General features: G+C 48.1%; 1 protein-coding gene across 1 annotated transcript in view; it reads left to right on the plus strand.

Annotated features, from left to right (window-relative positions):
- The window catches only part of LOC114766028 (xaa-Pro dipeptidase-like), a 35061-nt gene extending 16032 nt beyond the window's left edge, over positions 1-19029 (plus strand). Inside the window, exons 9-15 of the mRNA XM_028956621.1 lie at positions 1780-1826; positions 16773-16841; positions 17211-17288; positions 17634-17782; positions 17851-18035; positions 18124-18315; positions 18634-19029. Coding sequence (XP_028812454.1) covers positions 1780-1826; positions 16773-16841; positions 17211-17288; positions 17634-17782; positions 17851-18035; positions 18124-18315; positions 18634-18759 — 846 coding nt within the window. The 3' untranslated portion in view covers positions 18760-19029. The remainder of the gene's footprint in view (positions 1-1779; positions 1827-16772; positions 16842-17210; positions 17289-17633; positions 17783-17850; positions 18036-18123; positions 18316-18633) is intronic.
- Positions 19030-19406: the final 377 nt, after the last annotated feature.

Below are 19406 nucleotides of genomic sequence, written 5' to 3' on the forward strand. Positions count from 1 at the left end.
AATGAGATGGATCTGTAAAAATCTGTCCAGCCGCTGGACCCTTGAACCTGTTGGATGGTTTGGAATATCGACGCGCGGAGCTGATCTCCTGCATGATGTGTGTGTATATAAAGCCGCTGTATAATATGGATGTGAAAAGTGCACCATTTCTGTTCATTACTGTGTGTGTGTGTGTGTGTGTGTGTGTGCAGACTTGTCCTTGCAGACGTTATTTCGCTCTGCAGAACGCTGCAGGAAACAACTGCATTGATTTGGCTGGAATTTAGGGCCAACGTGTTTGCGTGCGTCTGAAAATGTCAAGTCATGTGAGTGATGAGTGCATTTACATACCACACAGCGAGCGTTGCCAAGGTGACCGTCTGCCGCTTGACTCGACAGGGTCGGCCTGCTTTAGCCCAGGCTTCTCCTGGGACGTCATTAAATTTCTGTTTTCAGCACCTGAGCCCTTTCGAGTTGCCCAGTCACGTCTCCCACTTACGCCCTGTGCAATGATGGGATGTCCTCGGTCCATGCCCGAGCAGAAATCTCTCCGGAGCCTGATCCTACAGTGTTGTGGAGGCGAGTGGCCCGGCCAGCCTTGTTTGGTCGCCAGCTCCCGGTGTTCCCTGTCACAGTTCGATAGCAGGACTCTGATGGTCACTGCGCCAGGGAAGCTGTGCTCACGGGGCACTTAAGTAGGACGAGCGTTTCGAATTTACAGTTAGAGGAGAACAAGGGATCAGCTTGTGGTATGCAAACATCTGAATAGAGCAGATAGCAGAAGATTGTAGAGTGAAAAAAGGAAGCAAACACCATGCAAAGGTACATTTAACATCCCTGAACCCAACATGAAGTGAAAAGTGAAGTGAAACTGAAGTGATGCACAGCACAGCACACAGTGCACACAACGAAATGTCCTCTGCTTTTAACCCATCTCCCTTGGTGAGCAGTGGGCGGCCATGACAGGCGCCCGGGGAGCAGTGTGGGGACGGGGCTTTGCTCAGTGGCACCTCAGTGGCGCCTTGACGTATCGTGCCGCTTCCTTAACCGCTAGGCCACCACTGCTGAGAAGTCATCAGAAATGCTAATTGTTTGTTGTTAAATTTTTTTATTTCGATATTTTTGTAGCAGCAATATGAAGTCGATTTTATCAGATTTTTTAGATTGTGATATTTCGGGTTTAGTGTATGACCACAGCGAGTGGGTGGGTGGCTTTTTATGTTTGATATTCGGAACATTTCGTACTCACATGGAATGTAGAGAGACTAAATAGACCTGGAATGAAGATAAAAATGTCCATTGAATACACATGCAATGACCCTGTTCCCCCACGCGATGAATGATGCGCCAGAGCTCGCCTGCTTGATGTTTCTTGACCTCGGCGGTTACCGGGGCTGCTGTGTATTTACTGTTCAGGCCGCCGTCTCAGGTTAAAGGGCAGATTAGAGCGCCCCAGTCTTCCGTAATTACCATTACCCACCGTGGCCCGGCAGCTCCCAGCAAGCGATCCCGACTGCAACCTGCAATCATGAATTATCGCCCGGCGCCGCGCTGCTCTAATCCCCCCGCGGTCGCGGGCGGCGGCGCTCCGTTCTCAAGTGGATGACACTCATTTTCTCAGATGGTGAAATTGTATGTAATTTGAAGGCAATTGTTCGCCCCCCCCCCCCCCCTCTCTCTCTCTCTCTCTCGAGTTGCTCTCGTTGTGTCAGCCAATGTGTGACTCAGGATTAGCTGGCAACAGAAATACCGGAGATTTACGTTATTCCTGAATAACTAAGCGTCCCTTTTCTTTTCTAGATCATGAAACACGTCAAGCCCGGGAAGAAGGAGTATGAAATGGAGAGGTGAGTAATTACATGCGTTCATGTCATATCTGATGAGACATCTCGCCGCGTGGGTTCCTCAGTCTGCTCCACCACTAGACCAGCGGCCTTGAACCAACCCACTCAAATCTGTTTCTCGCTCAGTGTGGAGTTTTTCCCCGGATCTCACGGGGTGGGCTGAAGATGGGTCTCAAAGTCAACAACAACACACGGTGCACACAGTGAAATTTGTCCTCTGCATTTAACCATCACCCTGAATGATCAGTGGGCAGCCATGACAGGCGCCCAGGGAGCAGTGTGTGGGGATGGTGCTTTGCTCAGCGGCACCTCAGTGGATCGGGATTCGAACCGGCAACCTTCCAATTACAGGGCCGCTTCCTTAACCGCTAGGCCACCGCTGGTCCTCCTGTGAGATCCTCACGGAGACTCCAGAACACGATTTCTTCTCGCCTCTCGTCACGCTGGACGAGGTGAACCGGAGGAACCTGAGTGGCTGCGGGGCGGAGCTCGGGCTGGGGTGATGTGAGCTGGTTAAGGGACGGGGACACGTGGTCCAGCGGCTGCAGGTGGAGCGAGTGGGGTCGGCGTGGCGGGACTCTGGGCCGGAGGGGAGGTCAGGTCAGCGGATCTGATGTTTACTGGCTGTGAGGAATCCTGTGTGACAGTCACACTGCCTGGGAGTCACTTGGACTGACACATACATGCGGGGACACACACACACGCGTCCTAAATATGTCACATACAGACAATTTTCAGAAACATAAAAAATAACGACTTACTGACTGGAAGGAAAGAGGAAGTCAATCATGCCTTTAGGCTCCTCCCCTTTTAAAAACATCATCTGGGCATCAGGAATAATTCCACCCCAGTTAAAAGGTCTGGGTGGGGCAGCCGCTTCCTGTTTTATTAGCTGCTTCTGGTTATTTGTGTAAATCTAGAAGACGATATGTAGTGAACATGACCCACATGCCACGTCCCTGGAAATACGGCCGTTAGATTTGCATGCCGTCTGTTTTGTAGTCTGCCGCAGCCACATCTGAAGGAGCCGGCTGCATAATCTGATGCGTGGCAGAACTGCACAGAACATCGCGGCGCATTTAAATAAAGAATCAGCAGCGTCGACCATTTTCCACAATCTTTTTACATGGACATTATCGTCCTGCAGCTTGCCGTGTGATGTGTGTGATCTTTCAGACGTTCTGATGGGGGAATTTGTTGGATCATGGGGGTTATAAGCTCATATTTCTGTATCAGGGTCTTTTCAGTCTTCCTGGTTATTAACGGAATATCAGTTTAGTGCATTTACACCAGACATGCAGCCAGCGCACCTTTTCACATCCGGTTTTTATAAAAATGCTCCCCTCTTGGCCACAGTGAGCTGCCGCACGAACACTTCATACTCAGATCATCGCTAATTACCCAGGAATGTGGAAAATCGCCCTCGGCCACGACTTTGGCCAGGTAATGGAAGGAATAAAAAGCAGTATCATAGAATGGATGGAGGTCCGTGGCTGGATGTGCGTAGTTTGGTGAAGCATGCTGCGGTCGGGCTCTGGGATTTCGGGGGCGGGAGGGGAGCACGTGCAGTGATGCATGCTGGCATGAAGAGCAGGAGGGCAGTGGAGTGCTGGGAAATCTCCGGAAGAGCTCGGTTGGTGGTGTTTGTTGGGTGTAGTTCACTGGTCGCCTTATTAGAAACGCCCGTGCCGCAGAGATGTTACCACAGAGCCAATACGGACAAGATATTTCAGGTTTGATGTACACGTGCAACATGCAGTGAAATGCGCCTGGGGAGCAGCGTGTGGGGACGGTGCTTTTATCAACCTCAGTGGCATTTTTTTTTTATTCAACCTTTCATGTCAGGTGACCTCTAACATTTGAAATATTTGATATTTCTGCATTTGTAAATTCCAAGTTGTGAATATACTTTCACTCAAATGGTTAATTATGTCTGCATGTTCAAATCGTATTTCATTTATTTGGTATTTCTTTTTATAGTGAAATGAACACTTAAAAAATGCTAAAATATGAACACGGGCGTTACTTGGCCTGGTTATAAATCCTCATGAAGACGTTCCTGTCAATTAGCGTGTGCCGCTGAAAGCAGCAGAATTCCGTGGCGTTTTCCTCCTGGATCCTGTCGCCGTCACTCTAAATGCAAAATGAGATCTGATGGCGCCGGCTGGCTCAGCGCTTTTTTTTTTTTTTTTTTTTTTTTTTGTTTTCCCGCCATGCAAAACGGATCGCGGTCTTCGCCGCCACCTTTTGCTTTGTCTCTTGGCCGTGTTTCTTTGAAAGGGACTTTCGTCTTCCCGGGGCTGATGGATTGCATCAAACCAACTTGCACTTAATATGCTGGCGGGCGGAGCAGATGGCGTGCATTTTTTAAAAATGGCTGCTGTTCGTTAAGTAATACAATATGCCGGCTTTCAGGAGCCGGTGCCAGAATCGAGTGGCAAGTCGCGGTGGTGGAATTTTTCTACGTGGTGTTTTATTGTATTTTTTTTTAAAAGAAGCACCTGCTGGCTGCACGTCCCCCGTGGCTGTACGTATCAGGAGCCGCCGTATTTAACGCCATTACCGCCGGCTCTTTTACTAAATGACGGCGTCACAAAACACAGCCTGGAGACGAGCAAGGCCCAAAGCGCGTCAAGGGCAATAATCCCTGTGATGGACGTCCGAGGGGAGACCCCGTGCCTGCAGCTGGTCCAGGGGGCAGGAGAGAAATAATAAGTGGAGGTGAGGAAGTTCGGCATCAGCGAAAATACAAGTTTTTAAATGAGGAAAGCGCACACGTTGCACTCGGAGGGCCGCCTCCAGATGGCTTTGGTGCCAAAAACATCAGCTCCCATGGCGACGCCTTCATCAAATTATTCCAGAACACCTACAAAGGTGTGTGTGACAGCTCTGTCCAAGCTCTATATATAAAACAGCCGTGTTTACATATCTGCCTGCGAAACATCCAATCGCAGCGAGAGAGCATCATTTGATGAACATCCGGTTTTTCTTATCTTTCTTTCAGATGTGACTGAACTGTATTTTCGCACAGATTTGGGATTTTTAATAATGTTCGAATGAATCTGATATAGAGGCCGTGGGGATAATAAGGCTCTTAATCCAGTCTGATCGGCGGAGAAGATCATGTTTGTTTAGTTATTACTTGTTAGGCTTAAAAAGTTATTTGTCCCGCCGAGGGATTAAACCGTCTTCAGCGGCATCACGTGAAAACACGGACCCCTGAGTCTGGTCCACTGCGTGCTCTGAAGCAGCGTTGGCCTACCCAGCATGCACTTGGATCCGTTTCAAGCGGGCGTGACCGGAGGATTGGTCCCTGCGGGAGCAATTAGGCTCCACAAAAAGGCTGGCGGTGCGGACGGAGCTGTGAAATGTCAGGCCCGGCCTTCTACTCCTCCCCGGCTAAATGCTTGTTACCCCCAGTCGGCGGCGGAGTCTGTCGGTGGTGGTCTGCGTCCGGTTTTACGGACGAGGCTCGCGCCAGACATCGCCCGTCTTTTCTGGTTACCATTATTCTAACAAGCAGAGTCTAAAATAAACTCTCGCCCAGTGGTCTGTGAAGTGAAAATACCAAAAAAATTTGTGGCAAAAATAAGAAACAATAAATACATTTAATAAATAACAAAATGTATGACTAAATATCTTGATGTGACATGAAATGCAACTGCTGGTCATGTGACTAAAATGAGACGTTAATCGCATTATAAATTTCTCATAAATTTCTCATGGAAGAAATCAGATCATCTTCGTGTCTGGAATGGATGTTGAGTCTATAAGGTAACAGTAATAAAAAAATGTTTTTGTCGGTTCTACTATAGAAGAGTGGGTGGTCGTAGCAAGAGCAAGACCCTTAACCCTAAAGACATTGCTCCGGGGGGGACTGCACCGTGTGCTGTGCTGCATTGTTTCACAATGGCAATCACTTTCACATTTTACGTGTCTCATCTGGCCATGCCCTGTTAGCATTTTTGAAGTTAGCATGCTAGTATTAGCATAGTGACATGCAAATTTTTCAACATGCTTCAAATGTCACCAAATTTCACGTGACTCGTTGCGGCCACACCCTATTATAATTTTTTTCTACATTATCATGCTAACATTTCAACACGCTCCAAACGACACTAAAATTTTTGTGACTCCTCATGTCCATGACCTGTTAGCATTTTTTAAGTTAGCATGCTAGTATTAGCATACTGACATGCACATTTTTCAACATGCTTCAAATGTCACCAAATTTCATGTGACTCGTTGCGGCCACACCCCATTATAATTTTTTTCTACATTATCATGCTAACATTTCAACACGCTCCAAACGTCACTAAAATTTTTGTGACTACTCATATCCATGTCCTGTTAGCATTTTTGACTCCACTCTTCCACCTTCTTACTCTTTTTTCCTTTACTTTTCCACTTTCCCAATCATCCTCTCGTCTTCTAACTTTTCACTGCTTGTTTACTCTTCTCTTTTCTAGTTAAACTAACTACTGAACGACCCAAAGGGACACCAGCACATTAAGGCAGTTTCCCGGGTACAGATTACAGGTTATGAAGCATGTAAATGGGAATGTTGTATTTTATTCTCCAACATGGATTTGTAGTAGAATTGCACTAGACTTGTTTGAGTGGCAGGTGCTAATTTTGTCCCCTGCTAATGAGGAATTAATAGTAACAAAACATCCCAGTGGGGGAAACATCTGTCTCCGAGCTTTCCCCCCTTCTTTTCATTCACCTGTCCCGCTGTTTCATTTTAGTTCCCCTCTACTTCTTAATTGAGGGTGTCACATGACACGCGGTGGCGTGCAGATCTGCGGCGGCGCTCGTGTCGTTATTGTCCCCGCATTTCTCCTGTTGTCTGCTCGCTTCGGCAGGTGTGATGAGGGATCTGTAAACACTGCGCCGAACACGAGACGCGCGGTGACAGGACTTCGCTTGCATTAGGCAGGGACTACGGCAGTTGTTATGGTTACACGTTATAAATAGTGCAGAGCGCAGGTGACAGGGGAGCTGCGAGAACGGGATGAAAGTGTGCTGAAATTCATCCCACAATGCACTGCTCCAGCCTGGCAAAAATTCGGCATATAAATTAGTGCTGGCATTTATTTCGAGTCGAGCTCAAGTCATTCACCCCTGGCGATTTAAAGATCATTAACTTCGACAGTAATTACTGTCTTGAGTTTGGGTGATATGATATATATGTATTTTTTGTTCCCACTTTCATTTACATTTACGGCATATTAAGAGTGAAAAATCAAGATAAATATTACTTCAATTCATTTGGTGTCATTCAAATTCAAATATTATTTGTCACATACACAGTCATACACGGTATGATATGCAGTCAAATGCTTTTTGCGACTGCTACAGACCACAGTATTGCAAATGTTGCAAGTATGCAATGAAAACCAATATGAAAATACTGCAAACATAACCAAATATTACACTTTTACGTCTTTAACATAAAATATGTGTAACGGGTAGGGTGAAGGTGTGCAAATGAGTGAAAGACAATGTATAAGATGAAAATAAATGAGCAGAGATTGTACAAAGATAAAACATTTTTTTAAAAAAAGCGCAAAGTAATTTTGTGCAAAGAGTCCAGAGTGATTGAAAATGAAAGTGCTGGAGTGTATTGGAGTTCTATGTACTGTTGTTGTTGAATTGCCTGCGGGAAGAAGCTCCTCCTCATTCTCTCCGTGTTGGACCTCAGGGAGCGGAAGCGCTTCCCTGATCGCAGCAGAGAGAACAGTCCGTTTTTGGGGTGGCTGAGGTCCTTCACTCTCTTCCTGGACCTGGTCCAGCACCGTTTGCTGTGGATGGATTGAAGGTCCGAGAGCTTGGTACAGATGATGCATTGGGCTGATGGAACCACCCTCTGCAGGGCTCATCTGTCCTTCATTTCTCATATTTTGTGTGTTTTGTGGTAACCAGGGTGGTAGACAGGGTGTTAGTAGCCTAGTGGGTAAGTGCGTAACACACTCGCCTATGAACCAGAAGACCGAGGTTCGAACGGCACTTACTACCATCGTGTCCCAGAGCAAGACACTTAACCCTGAGTGTCCCCGGGGGGGGGGGGACTGTCCCTGTAACTACTGACTATAAGTTGCTGTGGATAAGGGCGTCTGGTAAACGCTGGAAATGTCAGAGTAAATGTTTTGTGATGACATTTTCTGATGGTTCTGAAGTTATTTCGACCACAGTCACGTCCTGATGAAATGAGCGCTAAATAAAAAACAGTTTCAGGAAAACTCCCAAACTAAAAGGGTTGAATTACCTTGTGTGTGTGTGTGTGTGTGTGTGTTTCATTTGTGTCTCTTGACGGAAAGCAAAGCGCCGGCGTTGTTGCTGGTGCGATGTAAATTCCACCGCCCTCTCCCTGGTCCCTGGCCTGCGCCGGGCCCCGCCTCCCCTCGGCGTCTGGCATCTGTGTCACGCGCATTGTTCCCGGGCGCGGCGCCTCGCACCGAGGGGATCCTGATAGCGGCTGTAATTAGAAGCGGCTCGAGGATTTAATGAAGAGGCGCGCTCTTGATGGCAGCCGCGCTGGAGCCGCCGCCAGCGGCTGCGACTTCAAAGCCGCCGATGCGGCCCGCGCCGCGAAGGGCCGGGGGACGCCGTGTGCAGATAACACGTCGTGGCTCCTCTTTTCATTCCTGCCATGGCAGGGCACTTAAAATCGAGCCGCTGCACCCGAGTTGTGAAGGTGGAGATGAGACCCCCCTCCGCCAGGGCAGAACTCCTCTGGAGCACGATGTGGTGGAGGTGCCATTAAAGAGCTGTGCAAATCGGGCATGTTCCATGCGACTCGACGCCAGGAACATGCAGCGTGGCTCCCGTCCACTCACTTTCATGTGCTCCTCACATGGTTTTGGAGATAAGATCATTTTTGCTTGAAGTTGACTTTCTTCTCAAATCGCAGCAAGTTTTGCTGTGATTTACGACAAGATGAGGCTTCTAGATGAGGCCTAGATTCAGTTTAGAGGAGGAGGACCTCTCTGAAAAGAAGATCAAGACTGATGATGTCTGGAAACCCATTCCACCGTCTAGACAGGCATCGGCTTTTTTTTTTATATTCTTCCTCTTAGAACCTCAATTGCATTTGAACTTTAGAAGAATTTGGAACGTTTAGGAGAAGCGTAGTGTGTCAAGAAGCGGTGGAGCTCCTCCAGCTCCAGATGAATGCAGTTTAGCGCTGGGTGGAGGATGTTCTCATCCCACGTGTGGCGTGACTGCTCCCCACCCCCACGCTCATCAGGCACCAGCACCATCTCCAACCAGCGTCTCTACTCTGGAGATAAGACTCATTTTCTCTTCTCCAGTCACTCCAGGATGCCCCCGAATCACATCGAGCGCTTTTATAATTAGTTTCATTATGTAAGTTTCATAATAAGATCTTGCACGGATGCTCTTCACTTTTTATATAATGGCATGAGGCCAGGAGGAACCACGCAAGAACCAGATCAGAGGAGGCAACCTCATGTCTGATAAGTGTTCTGTTGATTCCCAGAACTGATATGCTTCTGGTGTGTCCCTTTCGCGCCTCTTTTCCTCTTGTTTGTCTGATCTTGCCCTGGAAGGACGAGCTTGAAATCATTTTCTGGTGGAGAATGGTGGGGTGGAGAATGGTGCCTTTCCTCTGGCGTCTAATCAGAGGACACTGGAGGAGCCGGCGTCCGTTCAGCGACACTTTGAAGCTCCTAATTCTGTGAAACGAAGTCGTGGCTTTCGTCCAGAGCGTATCTTTCCCTCTCAAATGTTTCATGCTCTTCTGGAGTTTTTGAAGCACTTTATCTCTTAACAGAGGAGAACGAAGAATGTGGCGCCTGTAACACGAGCCAGACCCGGAATTCAATTCCACTCAGGCCAGAGCGGGTTCTTCTCACCGTTCTTCATGGGATTTAACGGCACGTCCCATGACCTACGTCAGGCCTGGGAATCAGCCGCCCACCACGTCCGCCGGGAGAGGAACATGCCTCCAGGTGAAGACCACAGATAAAAGGAATGGCTGAAGTGCTCCATGGTGCCACCAGAATCCCGTCTCCAGGCCTGGATGGCTGCAGCTGTGTTCTATACGTTCCTGTTGGGGAGAAGAAGGCACCTGATTGGAATGGATGATGGTGCGGCTTTTAATCCTCATTACTGTGCAGGCCGACCCAGTTCACTGCTCTCTCCCATAATGATTATTAATGGACCTACAGCATCCCTCTGTGTGGCCATGTCAGACACCACTTAGCATATGGAACTTTAATAAAGGAAAAAACCACAGTTACTGACTCCAGATCTGTAACTGCAGCTCAACAACTTTCAGATTGGTGACTGGTCTTCTGAGCATGATGCATGGCCACCGTCTGGGTCTTGCCAACAATCAATATAAGAATGTTTAGTTCAGTTATTGAAAATGAATGGATGACTGAGGGCCTGGATTTTGCCGTAATAATGTATTTATATCTTAAAACAAGAAGTGACGACTACCTGGTCGTTTGAGAGAAGGAACATTTTGTTGGTGTGTAATTATTTCTGACAACCATGAACTTTGTTTTTTTATGAAAGTGTTTGAGCCTGTAGGCAGGATTGACAGCTCTCACACCCTCTACTTCCTCATTCTGGAGGATTCGTGGCACTCTCATCTCCTCCCTTTCTCCATCGTTTTCTTACACTTTTAATGTCCCTTGTACACAATGCTTTAATTCCAGTGAACGTGACCACGCCCACTACCAACACCGACATGCAGGTTATCAGGCGCTTTAATTCCAGAGAACATGACCACGCCCACTACCAACACCAACATGCAGGTTATCAGGCGCTTTAATTCTAGTGTTCTGATGGGGGAACATGTTAGTGAGAACGACCCACATGCATGATATGGAACAAGGAAAAACCGACTGCAAATTAATTATCTTGTGATTTTTTTACTCCATTTTTAAAAACTTGCATGTAGAATGGGGGTAAAAAACAGTTTCAGGAAAACTCCCAAACTAAAAGGGTTGAATTACCTGTGTGTGTGTTTCATTTGTGTCTCTTGATGGAAAGCAAAGCACCAGCGTTTGTGCTGCTGCTGCTGTGATGTAAATTCCAGTGTTCCAATGGGGGAACCGGTGAATGTTAGTGAGAACGACCCACATGCAACGACTGATATGATAACATCCTATCTTGGTGTGAAGATGTTTTTGACATCACACCCCATCCTGCTCAGTTTGTGTATCTGTATCTCTCTCTCTCTCTCTCTCTCTCTCTCTCCATATCTCCATATACATACATATATTTATGTATATGTGTATGTGTGTGTGTGTGTGTATATATATATATATATTTTTTTTTTTTTGTCATCTTCTCACCACAGGCTTTTTTACTACTCCCTTCAGACCTGTGTTATCAGCTCTTAACCCACCGTCCCATTGGACTTTGACTGCATTAAGACGTCTTGTAAAATGGGGCTAATTATCAGTGAGCAGAAGGTGTGTGGAGTGCAGATAAAGGCCCCGGACCCCTAATTGGAGCAGCTCGCCTTTTTTATTTCTTTTTTTTAAGAGAAGAAAAGCGGCAGAACAGAAGGAGGACGGCGTGAGAAACGGAGAGAGATTTTTAATGGCCGGTGACGTCGTGCCAGCCGTGGCTGGGGGGGGTTTCGACTGGAGCCGTCATCCCCTGGCCGTGGTGCTGAAGCCTCTGGACGCGTGTGGGAGGGAGCTGCTCTCCGAAAGGATAAACTTCCCTCCCAGCCAAATTCCGAGACGATGAGCGGAGCCTTTCTGGCGTTGGAGATGCACAATGTTTGCAGCTTTGCTCACAGTTTAATTAATTCACCGTAATTAATACAAAGTGGAAGGAAATCTCTTTATGCCACGAGTGTGTAAACAGAATGATTTTTTTTTTTTTCCCCTTTCACCCCCATTTATTTTCTTCTTTACTCGGAAATTTCAAAGCTGCAGGTCAGGAGGTGCTTTTGCATGTGATGAAGCCTCCCAATGCTTTGATATTGCAATTATAAGTGGCCCTTTGCTCAGAAACAGTTGCATAATTATCAAAACCATTTACCGGCTAAAACACTGTGGATTTACCACAAAAAAAAAAAAATCCCCCCTCCCCCATCTCATCTAAACGAGGGGGAATAAACGAGCATGAATCCAGATGAAATATGAGTTCCATAAAGCAAATCCTCCTCATAACAAACAGCTGTCCTGGGTTACGGGCATGACTGTTGCTTACCGCGCGGTTAAGATGATCAGGCGGGGCTGGGGCAGGATTTAATCCTCATCTCTTTTCGTTCCATCTGTCCGGTTTGCATCATTTTTTATTTTTTTTTAATCTTTTAATCACATCTCGGGGCTTAATAGGGTATTAGAAAGAGGACCAGGCAGGTCGTCCCCTCTGCAGCTCGATGAAGTTGTAGCCCCAACAGAATTGGATTATTGGTGCTGGTCTGTGGATCGTTTGCTTTGTCTGGGGAAGGTCAGAGTCCCCCGTCTGCCATGGCTCGCACCTCTGAACTCGGAACCTTGTCCAGGAAAGACACAGACCAACACGATTTTAAGGTTGTGTTTGTATCACAGTTCTCTTTTTTTTTTTTTTTTTTTGTATGATCACCGATGCACAATATCATAACAATCATGCAGGATTATGCATATCTCAACTCTGGGGCAGTGGTGGCCTAGCGGTCAAGGAAGCGGCCCCGTAATCAGAACTTAGCCGGTTCGAATCCCGATCCACCAGTGTACCACTCAGGTCCCCTTGATGAAGGTCCCGTCCCCACACACTGCTCCCCAGGCGCCTGTCATGGTGCCCACTGCTCACTCAGGGTGATGGTTAAACACAGAGGACACATTTCACTGTGTGCACCATGTTCTGTGCTGCTGTTTATCACAATGACAATCACTTTTATTGCCCACCTTTTTTTCTGGCTTGGTGTCATTCAAAAAATATCTTTTTTTGTATTTTGGTGGCCTTCATTTTTAAAGCTGACATCAGCACAGTTGAGACTCTCCATACGGTCCTTCAATAAAGGACCGTATGGTCCACTAATAATATTCAGGTGGTGGACGGCGGCACCTTGATTATGAAGAAGTTGCTGAGCGATGGCGATCCTGCCCACTTCATCTCGCCTGGGTCCATTGCGGCCGGGCCGGGGCGGGCACAGATGCCAGCGCAGGCTGGGGACATTAATCAGAGGCGGCCTGGCGCCAGTTACCCGCAGCTCGTGCGCCCCCCGGAGGACGCAAGGTTATTTGCGCGGCTCTGAAGGTCCTCCTGCCTTTTGCAAGCATGTTTATCTTGTCTTGTTCTCGCGGCGCGGCGGCCCGGCTCAGCAGCTCGGTTAGCGCGTGGCTCTCGGAGGGGCGTCGAGGAGACGGAGAAACGTCCCCAGGGTCCTCTGTGACAAATCGGTCTCCTTGCCTGGCACGTGCGGCATGTGGCGCCGTCGCTCCCTCGTGAGTGCCAGTCTCTGGTTGAAAGTTTTGGGGGGAAAAAAAAAAAAAAAAGTGAAGTGATTGTCACATGTGATACACAGCACACAGTGCACACAGTGAAATTTGTCCTCTGCATTTATCCCATCACCCTGAGTGAGCAGTGGGCGGCCGTGACAGGCGCCCGGGGAGCAGTGTGTGGGGACGGTGCTTTGCTCAGTGGCACCTTGGCGGATCGGGATTCGAACCGGCAACCTTCTGAATACAGGGCCACTTCCTTAACCGCTAGGCCACCACTGCCCCAGGGTAGGGTAGCATGCTGCGAGCTCGGGGAAACCAAGGCAACCGCGGGCGCGTGCGTGAACATAATTGATGCGACGCCAGTAAACCATGTGACAGGTGAACTGGACGGTAATTGTAATATGCCGCAGACGCCCTTGTTCCCCCAGACAGGCCACCGTGTCCCCCGAAGATGTATTCTTCTGGAGGCATCAGCATGCGGCGCCGCGCTAAATCGCTCTCTGCTGTCAGAGCAAAGTGGCATCATTCATTACAGCGGCGGAGCGAGAGCTTCTGATGTCCTAATTATTTCTTGTTTGCTTTAAAAATCTTTAATCATGCAGACTGCGTCTGGAACAGACCTCCCCGCGCCACCGTCTTATCTGCCGAAGCGCCGCGGCAGGGAGATAATGGGGAGGATTTATAAATATATCTCTGGTGAGGACCATCGATTGCATTGTGCTCCGGCTCCGGTGAGCCCGGCATCATCTGCATGAATGGAATCGGCCAATTAGAACACGGCGACCTTTTGACGCGCGCAACTCCAACGTGAACTTTAAGTCTAGTGGTTGAGTGAGGTCTGTTTGACATGGAGTAAAAGGTCTTGGATTAATTGCGCTCCAGTTAAAGATCGATTCCGAGACAGTGGACGCACTTTTCTGTAGCCGGAATGATCAGGCAGCCAGAGGAGCCGCTTACAGCATTGAGGGGTGTTATATATTGTTAAAAATATATATACAATATCATTATATATAAATATCATCAATATGCTTAAAATAGCTGATGTTCAATTTCAGACAGTTCATTATTGGTTTGGGGTCTGACTAGTTCCTCATCACGACGTATGATGCCAGTATGATGATAATATCATGAAAAAGTACGGCTGGGTGATATGGCCAAAACAAATTCCCATCTTGACCAATGTGGCAGATCGTATAAAATGGCCGTGAGGTAAACACGAAATAGAAATGATCAAATAAAACTGTAAAATTCAATAAACGGCAATGGACAGTGTTGGTTTGTGCGGTTTGATCTGACGGCCTGTTGGTAATAGACGAGTCAGCCACGACATGTTACCATAATGGTCGACATTCCCATGAAGTATTCATATTTAGTAAAATATGACTAATTATTCTTTTGATCTGTGAGGTTGTTCACCTGATTGGCTTGTTTATTGTTTATTTATTTCTCATTAATTAATGAACTTTTGAGTGCAGTTGGTTAACATGTTTTCTGCTCAAAAAATTTAAGGAAAGTCTTAAACAGCACAGTGTAACTCCAAGACAATCCCGCTGTCTGTGAAATTAAACTGTCCACTTAGGAAGCAACACTGAGTCACAATCAATTTTACATGCTGTTGAGCAAATGGAATAGACAACAGGTGGAAATTACAGACGTCCCCAATAAAGGGCGTGGTCCTGCAGGTGGTGACCTCACACCACTTCTCACTTCCTGTGCTTTCTGGCTGGTGTTTTGGTCGCTCTTGAACGCTGGCGGTGCTTTAATTCTAGTGGTAGGATGAGACGGAGTCTACAACCCACACAAGTGGCTCAGGTAGCGCAGCTCATCCAGGACGGAACATCAGTGCGAGCTGGGGCAAGAAGGTTTGTTGTGTCTTTCAGCGTAGTGTCCAGAGCATGGAGACGCTACCAGGAGACAGGCCAGTACATCAGGAGACGTGGAGGAGGCTGTAGGAGGGCAACAACCCAGCAGCAGGACCGCTACCTCCACCTTTGTGCAAGATGGAACAGGAGGAGCACTGCCAGAGACCTGCAAAATGACCTCCAGCAGGCCACAAATGTGCATGTGTCTGCTCAAACGGTCAAATAGACACTGAGGGTGCGGTTAGCGTTAGCCTTGGGTTCCTCCTAATGCAAGACTATGCTAGACATCATGTGGCGGGACTGTCATCAGTTTCTGCAAGACCTGAATCCAACTGACATCATGTCTCCCTCCATCCACCAACACCACGTTGCACCACAGACTGTCCAGGTCTGGGAGGTCCAGGTCCGGGCCGCCACCTCATCGCGAGCACGCCCAGGCGTTGTAGGGAGGTCATACAGGCACGTGGAGGCCACACACACTACTGAGCCTCATTTTGACTTATTTTAAGAACATTATAGAAAAGTTGGACCAGCCTGTAGGAAAATGTAGTTTTTTGTATAATATTGTTGTCCAAAGAAAAGTTTGACTTCTGACAAATTGTGATTGAACCTTGGAAGTTGGATGGTATCTGTTGTAACACCTACTGGCCTTGCCTCATCTGGCTTTGTGGTAAACGGCCACTCCGGAGAATCCATTTCCTGTTCTGTGCCGCTTTAATTAAACCTTCATCTCGGTGGCTGCGGAGTGTAAATAAGTCGGTGCGGACGCCTCGCGGACTCGCTAATCGACTACGCCGCGCTCTTCAGTCGTGGCAAAAGCAGGACCGTTTCTCCATGGTGATTCATACGTGCTTCATACGAACCTGAATTGGAACAGATCTGATGAGACGTGTTATTGACGACCTTTCTGTGCCCTGTGTATACATTAATAAAATTTCATAACCATCTCTTTAGTAAAGTCTGGTCACAATTTGGTTTCTTATCACGAATCATGATGATGATGAACAGGCCCTAATTAGGCACTTTGATTCCTCGAAGAGATATTGATCAGTGCATTATGTTTCTGTTTCAATAAGTCGAAATAAATTACTTTCCTAATGCAAGGGTGTTTATGCAGTGGTTATAATATTATTATTATTATATGCTTACGGCATTACCAGCCAAAGACCGTCTGATCTCGGAAGCTAAGCAGGGTTGGGTCTGGTTAGCACTTGGATGGGAGACTGCCTGGTGCTGTAAGCTTTAACTATGGAACAGCGGTGGCCTGGCGGTTAAGGAAGCGGCCCCGTAATCAGAAGGTTGCTGGTTCGAATCCCGATCTGCCAAGGTGCCACTGAGGTGCCACAGAGCAAAGCACCGTCCCCACACACTGCTCCCCGGGCGCCTGTCATGGTGCCCACTGCTCACCAAGGGTGATGGTTAAAAGCAGAGGACACATTTCACCGTGACACTGTGTGCTAGGCTGCTGTGTATCACAATGACAATCATTTCACTTTCACATTTATTTCAGCTTTTTGCAGGTGTAATGCTATTTTCAGGGTATAAGAGCCTGCTGCACCAGCAGAAGCAAATGTCTTGTCTGGATGAGACTGTGCCGAGTCCCTCCAACAGGTTTAAATTCGGGTCCCCGAGGTCTGAGGTGACGCTGATTCTCTGCCTCTTTGTTGCAGCCTGTTCCAGCACTACTGCTACTCTCGCGGGGGCATGCGGCACACATCCTACACCTGCATCTGTGGAAGGTTGGTCTCTCTCTCTCTCTCTGCAGAATCATGCCGTCGTTTTATTCTGTTTCGGATGTGTTGCTGCAGTGTGTGTTTGATGCTGATTATTGGCTGGTTCAAGTGCACCACTTCATTGTAAACTTGGTCACATCCTCCATCTGTCCCCTGCCCTGACGATGATGATGGGTCCTCAGCACTGTGCCCGGCGGAAAGGGCAGGTCATTAAGACGGTTATAAATAGACAGTGAGACAGGAAGTCCAGCCTTCTTACTACATGCATTACTTTGGATTTCCAGTAAGAAGGTGGAGGTCAACATCTCGTCTTCTCCTCCTCATCCTCGGTGAGCGTTGTGTGATTTTTGTTTTTTTATCATTTCTGTTTTACAGCGGACACAACTCCTCAGTGCTCCATTATGGCCACGCCGGAGCCCCTAATGACAAGACCATTAATGACGGGGACATGTGGTAAGTGGGCAGTTTGCTTTGCTTGGGGGGCCGGAATTTGTCAGCTTAACCCACACAATCTATTCAGCCTCATTATAACAGCATGAAAGGAGCGTTCTGGGGGCTTTGAACTTGTCCCCGCTGTTTGCCGCGCATTCTGCCAGTGTTACGCCGCCCCCTGGTGTTCTGAAGGGAGCAGTGAAGCATGACGGGTATTGAATTTAAAGAGCGACGACAGCAAAGCGAATGAGATTTTAAAAACGCGCCGAGGCACGGCAGGGTGGCCGTACTTTGAACTTGAAGTGACGGTGGCACCGCGGGGTCCCGTGGCGGCTCCCTCCTCACGCCCTTCCTCTTCTCCTGCAGCCTGTTCGACATGGGCGGAGAGTACTACTGCTACTCCTCCGACATCACCTGCTCCTTCCCCGCCAACGGCAAGTTCACCGCCGACCAGAAGACCATCTACGAGGCGGTGCTCCGGTCCTCTCGGGCTGTAATGGCTGCCGTCAAGCCAGGTACTGCAGAGTCTTGCCACGCGTCGCGGCTCCCCCCCTCTTGCCTCTTTAACCGGCGCCTCCCGCAGGCGCGAAGTGGACCGACATGCATCGCCTGGCAGACCGTGTCCACCTGGAGGAGCTGGTGAAGGCCGGCATCTTGCATGGCGACGTGGACGACATGCTGGAGGTGCATCTGGGTTCCGTCTTCATGCCCCACGGCCTTGGGCACCTGCTGGGCATCGACGTCCATGACGTGGGCGGCTACCCTGAGGTGGGTGCCGGTGTACTGCCGTCTGCTTTTTTTTTTTTTTTTTGAAGGACGTGATGCGAATAAGTATTTTATTTTCTGATCGGTACAGGGGGTGGAGCGCGTCAACGAGCCCGGCCTGAGGAGCCTGCGGATGGGCCGCCTGGTGCAGGAGCGCATGGTCCTGACCGTGGAGCCGGGCATCTACTTCATCAACCACCTGCTGGACCAGGCCCTGGCCGACCCGGCACAGAGCTGCTTTATTAACCGCGACGTGCTGGCACGCTTCCGCGGCTTCGGAGGGGTCTGAGACATTTACTTGTTTGAAGTTTTAGTGACATCCTAATGGTTCTTTTGTTATACTAGTGCATATACAGTATAAGACGTGCTTTAGTACAATATGCAGTAAAGGGTTTATTACCTGTAATTGAATTATCATGGACAAATGTGGAAACGTCTGAGGCCAGTTATTACTTAATTTAGAGCGTTTAACCCGTCCTGCTCGTGTTGCATTACGTGGATTAATTCGATCATGAAGGACCCGGTTGACTTGTGCAGCACCTCCAGATGTTTGAAGATGAACGTAACCAACGTCATCTGCTCTGTCTGGCTCATGCAACAGGTTCGCATTGAGGACGACGTGGCGGTGACTGCCACTGGAGTCGAGCTGCTCACCTGCGTTCCTCGCACCGTGGAGGAGATTGAAGCCTTCATGGCTGAAGCGGAGGGCAAGTCCTTCAGCGCCTGAAGTGCCAGTCTGGAGCTGATCTTCATTTCTCCGAATACAGAAGCGTCTCATCCCAAAGGGAAATGAGTCCAATTAACGTCCTAAACTTTATACTCTAACAGTATTGATTCATCATCAGAGAATAGTATTAAGAAATATTTTACATCATGTACTGACCACGGATTCTGAATCTGTAGCACCTTAAAACCATTTTACTTTATGCATGACTTCTTTCTACGCTGACGATTTATACTGTGGAAATTTATAAATAAATAAATAGTGATTATTAAATGTGTGCCTGGAATTATTAACACACACAGAACCACGCAGCAGCACAACTGATCTTCAACCTTCCCAAGTTCTCCACACCGCCCCTCTACTACGTTCCCTCCAGTGGCTCCCAGTAGCTGCACGCATCAGGTTCAAAATACTGATGCTGGCCTACAAAGCCAAACATGGAGTAGCACCATCCTACCTCACAGCCCTTATTACACCTCGCACTGCACCTCGTATACTCCGAGCCTCCAGTACTGCTCGCCTGGTCCCTCCATCTCTGAAGGTAAAAGGAAGACATTCATACAAAATGCAGCAGCACAACTGATCTTTAACCTTCCCAAGTTCTCCACACCACCCCTCTGCTACATTCCCTCCACTGGCATCAGGTCCAA

Source organism: Denticeps clupeoides, chromosome 16 (assembly GCF_900700375.1).
Source record: "Denticeps clupeoides chromosome 16, fDenClu1.1, whole genome shotgun sequence".
Classification (NCBI taxonomy): domain Eukaryota; kingdom Metazoa; phylum Chordata; class Actinopteri; order Clupeiformes; family Denticipitidae; genus Denticeps; species Denticeps clupeoides.